General features: G+C 34.5%; 1 protein-coding gene across 2 annotated transcripts; it reads left to right on the forward strand.

Annotated features, from left to right (window-relative positions):
* Positions 1-553: 553 nt before the first annotated feature.
* LOC114418774 (peptidyl-prolyl cis-trans isomerase FKBP62) lies at positions 554-10,085 on the forward strand. 2 transcript variants are annotated; one of them, XM_028384277.1, is made up of 7 exons: positions 554-1,120; positions 1,189-1,281; positions 2,215-2,303; positions 4,367-4,489; positions 4,566-4,712; positions 4,789-4,916; positions 10,037-10,085. In XM_028384277.1, the coding sequence occupies exons 3-7, from the start codon at positions 2,283-2,285 to the stop codon at positions 10,068-10,070; spliced, it is 453 nt and encodes a 150-aa protein (XP_028240078.1). In that variant the 5' UTR covers positions 554-1,120; positions 1,189-1,281; positions 2,215-2,282; the 3' UTR covers positions 10,071-10,085. The 2 variants fall into 2 exon arrangements, with proteins under 2 accessions (XP_028240078.1, XP_028240079.1); XM_028384278.1 differs by having other exon boundaries at positions 1,189-1,255.
* The last annotated feature ends 1,010 nt before the right edge of the window (positions 10,086-11,095 follow it).

Consider the following 11,095-nt stretch of genomic DNA (forward strand, 5'->3'; position numbering starts at 1 on the left):
GAAATCACTAAATGATAAATAAAACTTTAAAAAAATAATAATTTTCAATCAATTTTAACCCATGAAGAAAGTCTTAGAAAGAGTGACAAGTAGAGTTAACATTTCTCTTTTTTTAAATCATTTTTATTTAACTTTCTATTCTTCATATTAGGGGTGTGTTTTGTTTTAATTTGTTCGGTAACAGTTTCGTAATAAATAATGAGCACGTAATTCTATATGATGTGAAAGTTAATTGCACAAACAATTTTTTTTTCTCAGCAAACAAGGTATATGTGAATATATATATGTGGGGCACAAAATGTACCCTAATCAAATACAAAAGGGTATAACTCACTACTAGAAATGAGTCCTTTTTATAACGATTTTTTTAAAATAGTCTTAGAAAATGAACCGGTGGCAATTTTATAATTATTTATTAAAAATAGTCTTATACTAAAATGGTTATTGACCGCCTTATAATGTGTGTTGCATAAAAATTACTATGAGTTTTATTAAAACAGTCGTTATCTCAGTGGTCTTATCCACAAAAGGCTGTGGTATGTGTCCCTTGGCATTCAAAAGAAAGAAACCTAACAACACCCATAACGTTCTCTCTAACCCATCGTCCCTCGACCTCCGCACAACCCTAGCACCAAGGGGTTGTGCTTGTCATCGTCTTCCATACCCATGTCAGAACCCGACACACATGCGCCACCTCCTCCGTTCCTGCTCCAGCGCTCGTCGCTTCTACTGTCGGCGTCGTTGTGTTGTCGCTCCAACGAAAGTGGTGTTGCATTTTTGTTTTTACGAAAACCCAATCTGGCACCCAAATTAAGCCTTCTGCTGCAATGAGCATTTTTTAGTTGAGTTCACTGACCCATGGAGGAACCAAACCTGAGTTCACTGACCCATGGAGGAACCAAACCTGTGTATATTCAACCCTGCAATTTTGGATTCTCTCACTAATGATGCGGTGCAATAAATCCTCGACGGCTACAATGGCTTCTACAACGCCATGCAATCACTTCTCGTCGGTAACGATGATCTCTCCGTTGCTCCCGACTTTGTTTCTCTTGTTCACGTTGTCTGCAAACATCGCCTCCGTTCCTTCGTTCAAGACCACTTTTTTCGACTCCTAGAGGTACCCCACAATTTATTTCCCTAATAGTGCTGCAAAGTTCGAAAATTTATGGTGTTTTTCGATCGCAGGAGACGTTTGAACGAAATGGGGCATCGAGATTTTGGCGCCATTTTGATCCTTATTCTCGTGTTGCAGGTTTGAACAAGAATGATGACCTTGATGTGAGTGTTTTTCAAATTGATACAAATTGTTTGTTAGTTGTTACTGATGTCAATGGTAAGCAGGCGTTCTGAGGATCTCCTTCGTTTACTTTTGGGCTCCATATCATCCAAATGATTAGTGATATTGGCACTGATCAATTTTCACTTTAAAACTGAATCATTATGATTAAACAATTAATTCAAATTAAGTAACTGATTGAATTTAAAATTGTATGGAAAACAAAGAAATAGATTATGAATGAGTTGTTGCTTTGCTTGTTGTTATTGTTAAGTGAATTTGGGTTCATTGATTTCAATGGCGCTGGAATCAAATTTGTAAGTGAAATTGGGTTCATTGATTTCAATTGAAACTTCACACAAATTTCATAACTTCACACAGATTGCCAATTTTATGTACATTCTCTTGATAAATCTTATTTACATTCTCTTGCCTAATTTGCCTAACTGTGCAGTACATGACGCTGTGCAGTACATCCTCTCTTAAAATATTTGATTTCTTGTAAGATTAGTTTTTTGGGAGTGGATGTTCTTGAAACATCAACAGTTTTTCTAACAAAATTAAAGAAAAATTGGAACTTGAATCATAATGCTATCCAAGAATTTCAATCTTTTCTCAGTGCGCAACTACAAGACTTAATAGTTTTTGAAGATGTTTCTAATTTAGTGCATATTATAAAGCTGAGTTTTACTTGAGATTCTAAGATGCACTCAATTAGCAAGGTCTGATTGATTCTATTTCACTATACTGATTTGTTCTTAAGTAACTTTGAACTTGAACTTGAACCTTTTTGTGACTTTATTGAATTTTACACTGTATTTGGTAAATCTTTTCTGCTCCTTTTCATTGTCTCAGGATTTTTTTTCTCTCTAGTTAAAAAACTCATTTTTACTTTCCACTTGATTGGTCTTTGTGAATTTTATTATTGGCTATAGGATTCTCAGAACAATTGGAGTTTCCATTCCAATGAAGGCTACCTTCTTTATGACATACATAATGGTTGATGGATGGGCTGGAATTGCTGGTGAGATTCTCATATTAAAGCCATTGGTTATATACCATCTCAAAAACATGTTCTTATCAAGTAAGTTCAATTTCTTAGACTTAGAGAAGAGTGCTCACACACATGATCATTTAACTGAATTTAAGGTACTTTGATTGATATGCATACAGTTACACTGATATTTTTCTGTGTTACACTATTACACCAATATTTATGCCAAACAAGTATGTGATAAAAGTTGAGGTAGGGAATTTGCCATTGTGAAGTGCTAAGCAAGAAAAACACATGGATGTTTAGCTTTTCATGTGTTGATTAGTATTTTCTAGACCTTCTTTGTGGTGCGTCTCAAGCTTTCTTAAATTGTTTTGTTGAAGTACATAGGCAACTTGCATTGCAACTTCAACTGAAGTATATGTGTTTGGTATTCATGTCAATGATTGAAATAAATTGTATGCTAAACTAGTTGAAGGGAAAATGGCGTGGAAGTAATCTTCAGGCTATTTTCAATATAACTCAAAAGTGATATCTTTGTTGGAAGTGCAGGGCAAGTAATTAAAGTGTTGAATTTACATTCTGCTTTGATTTTATTTTTTTTAATTTTGATAAATAAAAATTCTGAATCTTTTATTAAGAAGCTGTAACCTTACAGCCTTATCTGGAAAGTAATAAATAAAAATATCTTATTAGGAGTATCTGTTTTCCTTTTTTTTTTTTTTTTCATCTATCCGCAAATAAGTCTTATTCATTATATACACGAGGTGTTAATTAGTTCTTGACGAATTTTATTTCGTTATTTTTCATTTGCATTTAAAATTGATTTTTTCATTATTTTTTTCTGCATTGATGTGATTGGGCATCCTTATTTTTCTCATTCTCATTCAAAGTACGGACTTCTTTTTTAAGTATTTTTTATTACAATTCTCATAATATAAAATAATAAGATAATAATACGGTAAAATAATTTTAAAAACTACCAAAAAATATTATAAAAAATCGTAAGTGGTAATTACTGAATTCTTATTCATGGATGTATTTACCTTACCGACGGTATAATTAATAATTAATTATTATTTTATATATTTTTTAGATTCCTTTCTTTACATCGTCTTACTATATATATATATATATATATTCTTTCTTTATTACCTCTCTTCAATAGTATTATTATATAGACAGATACAAAAAGGATGTTTAAATGAGAGGAAAAATATAATAATTGTTTTTGTTTAATTGAAAAAATAAAAGCAAAAAATTTAATTTCTTAAACCAGAAATTTAATTATTTTTCTTTCCATTTTTAATTTAAACTTTAAACTTTTTTGTCTTTCTTCATTTTATTAGTACCAACTAACCAACCAAACCCATCTCAAGGTTGCAACTTGCTACAAGTGGCGTCTACTCTATTCACTATTAAAGATCATTAAAACACAACAAGAATTTAAGACCAAAATAAGTAATTAATTAACTAGGCATACCTCAATGGAAGGCATAGTAACAGAGATGTGAAGGTCCTTGCCATCATTCACAGCTTCCATCATAGTTATGCAGTGAGAACTCTCCACATTCTGAGCAGGGTCCTGTCCAGTGTCCAAGTAAACAGTAGAAATAATGTTACTAGCATGAGCATTGAAGCCACCAAGAGCACCAGCCATATCAGACCCAGTAAGGTTTTTCAACATGTTAAGCTCAACCAAAGCCTCCACGCTTGTCTTCAACACTTTCTTAACCACCTCCTCCATCAGAAGTTCATTTCTGGTCCTTCATTTATTTCTTTCCATTCATTAAAAATCATATAACTGAACCATCTTGCTACTCTATTTGTGTTGGACACGGGTTCATTGCATGCACTATCCTCAAATAAAAACCAATTCTGCCTAGTATAGCCTGGCATTGTGAGTATATATATTCTATAAAATTGATGTCTTTTGCTCACTATGAAAGAGTAGTGATCTGGAAATTAGAATCTTATGCTTTGTTGGCCCGACCCTTCCCTTTTTTCGTTTTCACACTTGTCCATTTTCATACTATGGATGATTATTTTGCCAGTTTTATCTCTCGTAATCTTAATCTGTTTTCTCCCTTCAGGAGAAGGAGTCCTGGGATTTGAACACTGAAGAGAAACTTAAAGCTGCTGGTAAGAAGAAAGAAGAAGGAAATGTGTTGTTTAAAGCTGGTAAGCATGCAAGAGCTTCCAAAAGATATGAAAAGGTAATCTAAAATAGATTATATATTTCACTTTCTACATGTTGATGCACCTACTGATGGTACTGAAATCTTACTGTAGGTTGTGAAGTACATAGAATATGATTCCTTATTCGGTGAGGAGGAGAAAAAGCAGGCCAAGACCTTGAAGGTTTCCTGCAATCTTAACAATGCTGCTTGCAAGTTGAAGTTAAAAGACTACAAGGAAGCAGAAAAATTGTGTACCAAGGTATTATTTTGTCTTTCATCATTTGAGGGTCACTAACCTTGTACATAAAATAATGACTTTTGATGTGGATTGGTAGGTGTTAGACATCGAGAGTACAAGTGTTAAAGCCCTCTATAGAAGGGCCCAAGCATATATGCAGTTAACTGACTTGGATTTGACTGAACTTGACATTAATAAAACTCTTGAAATTGACCCTAACAACAGGTATATGCTCAGAATAAATTACTCTTTTTGATCTTTATGTATTTGAGATTTATTGAATCAGTTGCTTTGATTTTGGGCAATTTATCTTTGCTCAAGTTTGAATCTTAGTGTAGCCTTTATACTTTTTTCTTTAATTAGACATGCCTCGGATTGCATCACCTTTTTTTTTTGTTATTGATTTTATTAAACATTGTAGTATCTGTGTTTATTGTTATGCTGGATTTGTGAATCTACTCATTAAGCTCCACTTAAGTACACTTCATAACAAAGTTTCCCATTGCCAAACAATGTCCAAGTTAGGACCAGTAAGGCTTCACCCATCCCACTAGAGAAGGTGGTGGTGGCTGAACAGGTTCTGTGAGTGAAGCCATAGTTGCTAAAGTTCAAAAAAAAAAGTAGAATGCTTTTTTTTATAGTAGTGTGCAACGAGGTTCTCCAAAAATTATACTTCTTTTTTTTGTAAAAAAAAAATTATTTGCACTAAAAAAATGCCAAAGAGCCTATTGTACAAAGATTTAATGATCAATATTAGTTAATACTTATTGGCTTATTGTTCTATTTCTCTCACTATGTTACATACTGTCATTGATGTATTAATTTTTCATTCTGCATATATTAATTTATAATTTTCTGAATTATTTATTCATTCCATAGCATAGAACTTTAGCTAGTCAGCATATTTATGATGTATTAACTCATTAATAATATTTTGGACTTTTTTTTACAAAAAAAATTATAATCTCTTGGTTGTAACTTGTGACAACACAGAGAATCCCCAAACTTGTGACTACAATGTTGTCGTTGTGTAACTTATAAGTTCACTATTACTATTCTGGGTCCTTTGAATTTTGGTGATAGGTTCAAATGACTTTAACCTTGTCTAACTTTGATATGAAACCATGGTTCTCATTCAAGTGAAACTTCCTATTCTGGTGTTTATATAAACTTATTGACCTTATATGACTGCCATGTTTTTGATATGTTATGCCTTCAAGGCAGCATGCATGTTCATGTATATAAGTTGTCTTGGATGTTTAGTTCCAGACTTTCATTCTTTTGTTTACATACTTTTCACTTTGAAGGTCCACACTGGTTTCAAATATATTGTTATAATTTGTAATTTATTAGCCGTTGGATGCATATGAAATGCATTTTTTCATTTTTGAGGATGTAAAGGTTCCAGATACAAAAAATGAAAAACAAATTTAGCATTTCTACATCGGTTCTGACATGACCGATGTAGAAATGCTAACCATTCTAAAACGGTCGCGTGTGAAAGACCGTCTCTGAATGCTCAACATTCTACATCGATTCATCGACGACCGTCGTAGACAACTTAGCATTCTACATCGGTCCTGTAGTCGTGACCGTCGTAGAATAGGTGACCACTTTTGATGATGTCCCCTACGACGATGGTCGTAAATCGATGTAGATTGTCATTTTTCTAGTAGTGACTTCTATCTAAGTAACCCATGCATGGTCATAGAGTATTAATATGGTCCCAAATTAATATTTGGTAACCAACTGTTGTGAAACCCTGATTCTAATCTCCAACCCAAAAAACATATATCCATAATACTCCCTTCTCAATCCTGAGATTAAAAGGGAAAGGTTAATAAGCACAAAACCTAACGTGACAACCATCCTGCGTTAATGGAGTTTCAAATATCCTCTACTCACCAGCCTATTCAATGCCTCCTTGGACCTAATCATCACAAATTCACGTAGTCAGCACTTATGAGAGTGCTAATAATTGAACTAATCATACAGCCATGACAACCATGATATGTGCAACCAAATCCTCTATCATCTTTAGTTACTCCTTTGCCAGACTTGGTAATCACTCTCCCAAGATTGGCATAGAATTCCACAGTAGATTTCTCAAAGACTCTCATAACTTATCCATGGATAGCATCCAAGATACATGAAGAAGTGTTCACCTGCCACTGTGAAAACGAACAGACCTCATACTGGGATAAATTTTTCATCCAGAACCACATGAAAAAAGAAATATCTTGAACAACTTGATTCAAGTGAAACACCCCTTGTCTAAATATATAGTGGTTTCTCATCCTCCATATGTTCCATACAACAGAGGTCCAAAGCACCAACCTAACTACACCACTTGTTTTTAGATGATAAAGATCCAGGTTGTTGTAAGAAGTGTGCAATAGGTGATGTCAACAAAATTGTAACTTCATTGAGCTATTGATGGAATGTGCACCATATCTGATAAGACTTTGAGCAATAAAAGATGATATGGTTACTGCACTCTTCTTCCTCTTGGCAAAAGGGACACTACTTGCTTTGAATGTGCACTCCCATCTTTATCAAAATTTCTTTTGAAGGTAGACGATTCTGCAATAACCTCCATGTTAAGCACTGTACTTTCTGAGGTGTATGCATCTTTCACACCTTAGAAAAAGTTTCATCATACTGGCAACCACAATCCCTTTCTAAGATGGCAAGATATGTTGTGTTGACCACATAAGTCCTTCTAGGGTCACCTAACCATACTCATGTATCATCCTTATCACTGGATAAAGAGACTTCTTCCAACTGCCTCATCAAAACCTCTCTCGCTCACACCTTCTCATGCAAAAAGGTTCCTCCTCCATCTTAACTTCCACACGTAAACTCCCTCCTCCCACACCTCATATTTTGGATAGAGTCCTATTGTTACATGGATATGAGAAAAAGTCTAGGATTCATGTTAGCTAGACACTCATTTCCTATCCATATGTCCATCCAAAACTATGCACTCCCACCACCCCAAATTTTCTACCTCACCATGCATGGATTAGAAACACTTTGTTTGCTCTTGGTCACCACAAATGGAACATAAACCTCTCCATCAAATGGAAGAATTTTTTCTCATTTTTGAATGCAAAAGTCCATTCCACCCACCATATTAATTTAGATTCTATTACTATTTTAGCTCATAAAGCCTTCTCTTGGCTAAACAAATGTCACCCCATTTCCCTAAAAGTGTCTCATTAAAAACACTCAACTACTTCACCCATAAACCCTCATGGCTTTTAGGTCTAAAAATTTTCTTCTAACTAATCCACTTTATTTTTCTACCACTCTCATCCTCCCCCCATAGAAACTTTTTTTGCATCCCCTCAATTTTCCTAATAACACCCCTAGGAGTTTTAAAAAAGACAAAGAATAAGGGAAGTGAAAAAGTTACTGAATTGATTAGGCAAATCCTCCCCACAAGTGACAAAGTTCAATGCTTCCATAACTTTAATGTCCTTTCCACCTTGATGTGCCATTATTTTCTCCTATTTTTTAACCCTTTTTGCACCATTTTAAGTACTGGTTAATTTTAATTGTTAAATTAATTGGGCAGTTTTATTATTTGTGCCCATTTAGCTAATTTGATGTTTTTAATCTAATTTTAGGAATTAATGAAGCATTGGGCTTGAATCTATAATTGGGCTTGGATTCGAAGAGGACATACTATTTTATTCTACAAAATTAGATCTTATCTTATCTTATCTAGATATTATTTCATCTAGATCTTATCTTATCTTATCTAGATTTGATTTGATTTTATTTATGGCCTTGGATTTAAAATAGATTTGTAAGCTTTGGGGCTGGAAAACTATATAACAACACCAAGGTTCTAGTTTATGCCCTCTCTCCTTTCTCTTCTCTCTCCTTTATTTTCGTTTTTTTAGTTTTAGGCTTTTTCTTGGAGACATTTTTTCGTTTTGCAATTCCAGTATCAATAAAATTTCATTCTTCAATTTATAAGTTCGTTATCTATTGATTAATGGAAGGCTAAGTTCCCAGCGTTGCTTTCTCTTGAGGATCAAACGCAGTTCTCTTTGAGGTTCTATTATTACTGTTAAATTCTGTTCAGTTTTTCCTTTTCACTAATTACTCTAAATTTGTTGCTATTAATTCATGCATGTTTAGTGCCTAATTAATTGTCTCTGCGCTTAATTTATGTTCATGCTTAATCATTTATGAGTAATTGATGTATGTGTTGCTTAATCACATAATGAATGCCTTATGTTAAATTTTGCTTAGTAATTTAATTTAGGGTTGGATTAAGTGGTTAAACTGATAAAGGATAAATTCTCGCAACCTAAGATAAGAGACTTGCTTATGAATCAAGGGAAAGCAACTTATTTTAATTCTGATATTTTTTCTAATTCAATTTTACTCGCTATTTAATTTACAAAAGCCAAAAACCTCCCCCCCCCCCAATTTGTTACTATTTTCTACTATCTATTATGAACATTTGGTTTATCATTGCTCGTTGGGAAACGACCTAGGATCACTTTCTAGTTACTACATTTTAATGTTTATTTGATTCGGGTACGGCCTCGATCAAATTTGGTGTCGTTGCTAGGGAGCAGTGTTCAAAGGTTCATAATAACTAGTGTCGTGTTAGTGTTTACTTCTTGTGTTAGTGTTAGTGCTGTGTTAGTGTGTTAGTTAGTGTTGTTTAGTGTCTTGGTATTTTGTTTAGTGTGTGTTCTGTTTTAGTTTTTCTGTTAAGCGCTTCCCCTGTTTCAATTTTGGGTGTTTTGCTGTGAATAATGTTTTGCGACAGATTTTGTGACCACTTTTGCTTACGGCAAAACAGAGTAGTAGTGAAAATCATGTAGCGACGGATTTTAGCAACCACCCTTGTTGAATTAATTAGGATTTTTTGTTTTGGTAGCTAGAGTTGTTATTTTTGGCTGAATTTTTTTGTGGTCACTTCTTTTGATCCATATTTTGTGGAAAAAATAGCAAGAGCCTTTAGTTTGGTCAGATTTGAAAGTTCCAAAAAAGTAGCAAATTTTATTTTTGTCAAAACTTCAAACGGACATAACTTTTGCTCCGGTTATCAGAATCGCTATTATTATGTATATATTTGGGGTAGAAAAAAATTTACTACGTCATGGCAGCCTACCATAGGCCGGCTGAGGTCTCCTTCCAAAAATTGCAATTCTGTCAAAAGTTTTTTATTTTCCAAGTATTATTCTCTTATTTTTCTTAACTTATCATTTTTAGCTTATATAGTTAGACTTTGAATTTTCATTTGAAATTTTGTGTTATCTTCTAATCATTTTTGTGTTAGACTTTGAAATTTTTTGTCTCCCTTGCTGATGAGCAAGAGGAGAAGCTGTTATTTGTTTTCAAGAAGCATAAGAAGGCTATAGGCTGAAACCTGATGGACATTCCTGGTATTAGCTCATTCACATGTATGCATCGAATAAATTTAGAAGATGGGGCTAAACCAGTAAGACAGCCATAGAGAAGACTCAACCCAGTGATTCTTGATGTAGTGAAGAAGGAGGTAACCAAACTTTTGCAAGCTGGCATCATTTATCCTATCTCCGACAACCAATGGGTGAGTCCTGTCCAGGCAGTTTCGAAGAAAACCGGCCTCACCGTGATAAAAAATGAGAAGGATGAGCTGATTCCTACTCGGGTGCAGAACAGTTGGAGAGTATGCATCGACTATAGGAGGCTGAACCAGGTTACCAAAAAGGACCATTTTCCACTGCCATTCATTGACCGGATGCTTGAACGCCTGGCAGGTAAATCTCACTACTGTTTCCTTGATGGTTTTTTTGGTTATATGCAAATCACTATTGCTCCTGAGGATCAGGAAAAGACCACATTCACCTGCCCCTTCGGCACTTTTGCCTGTAGGAGGACGCCTTTCGGCCTGTGCAATGCCCCTGGTACCTTCCAGCGGTGCAAGATTAGTATTTTTAGTGATTTTTTAGAAAATTGCATAGAGGTGTTTATGGATGATTTCACTGTATATGGATTCTCTTTTGATGCTTGTTTGGATAGTCTGGAAAAGGTCTTGAATAGATGCACTGAAACTAACCTTGTTCTAAATTTTGAAAAATGTCATTTTATGGTTGAGCAAGGTATACTTTTAGGCCACATTATTTTCAATAAGGGCATTGAAGTAGATCTTGCAAAAATTTCTGTTATTTCACAATTTCCTTACCCCTCTTGCGTGCGAGAGGTGCGATCTTTTCTTGGTCATGCAGGATTCTACAGGCACTTTATAAGAGATTTTAGCAAGGCACCTGATTGGACAACCCCATTTGAGCTAATGTGCAATGCATCCAATTACACATTGGGGGTTGTCCTTGCTCAAAAGATCTCCTTACTTCAGCTTACTTCTTTTCCACCATGACTTAGGGAGTTTTTTC

Source organism: Glycine soja, chromosome 7 (assembly GCF_004193775.1).
Source record: "Glycine soja cultivar W05 chromosome 7, ASM419377v2, whole genome shotgun sequence".
NCBI classification, from domain to species: Eukaryota; Viridiplantae; Streptophyta; class Magnoliopsida; order Fabales; family Fabaceae; genus Glycine; species Glycine soja.

What these genes read in the sequence shown, in the direction of transcription:
- LOC114418774 (XM_028384277.1), top strand. Translation starts at nt 2,283, where the DNA reads ATGGATGGGCTGGAATTGCTG. An exon ending in TGGATGGGCTGGAATTGCTG is followed by an intron (nt 2,304 to 4,366) that starts GTGAGATTCTCA and finishes TTCTCCCTTCAG; the next exon opens with GAGAAGGAGTCCTGGGATTT. An exon ending in CAGAAAAATTGTGTACCAAG is followed by an intron (nt 4,713 to 4,788) that starts GTATTATTTTGT and finishes GTGGATTGGTAG; the next exon opens with GTGTTAGACATCGAGAGTAC.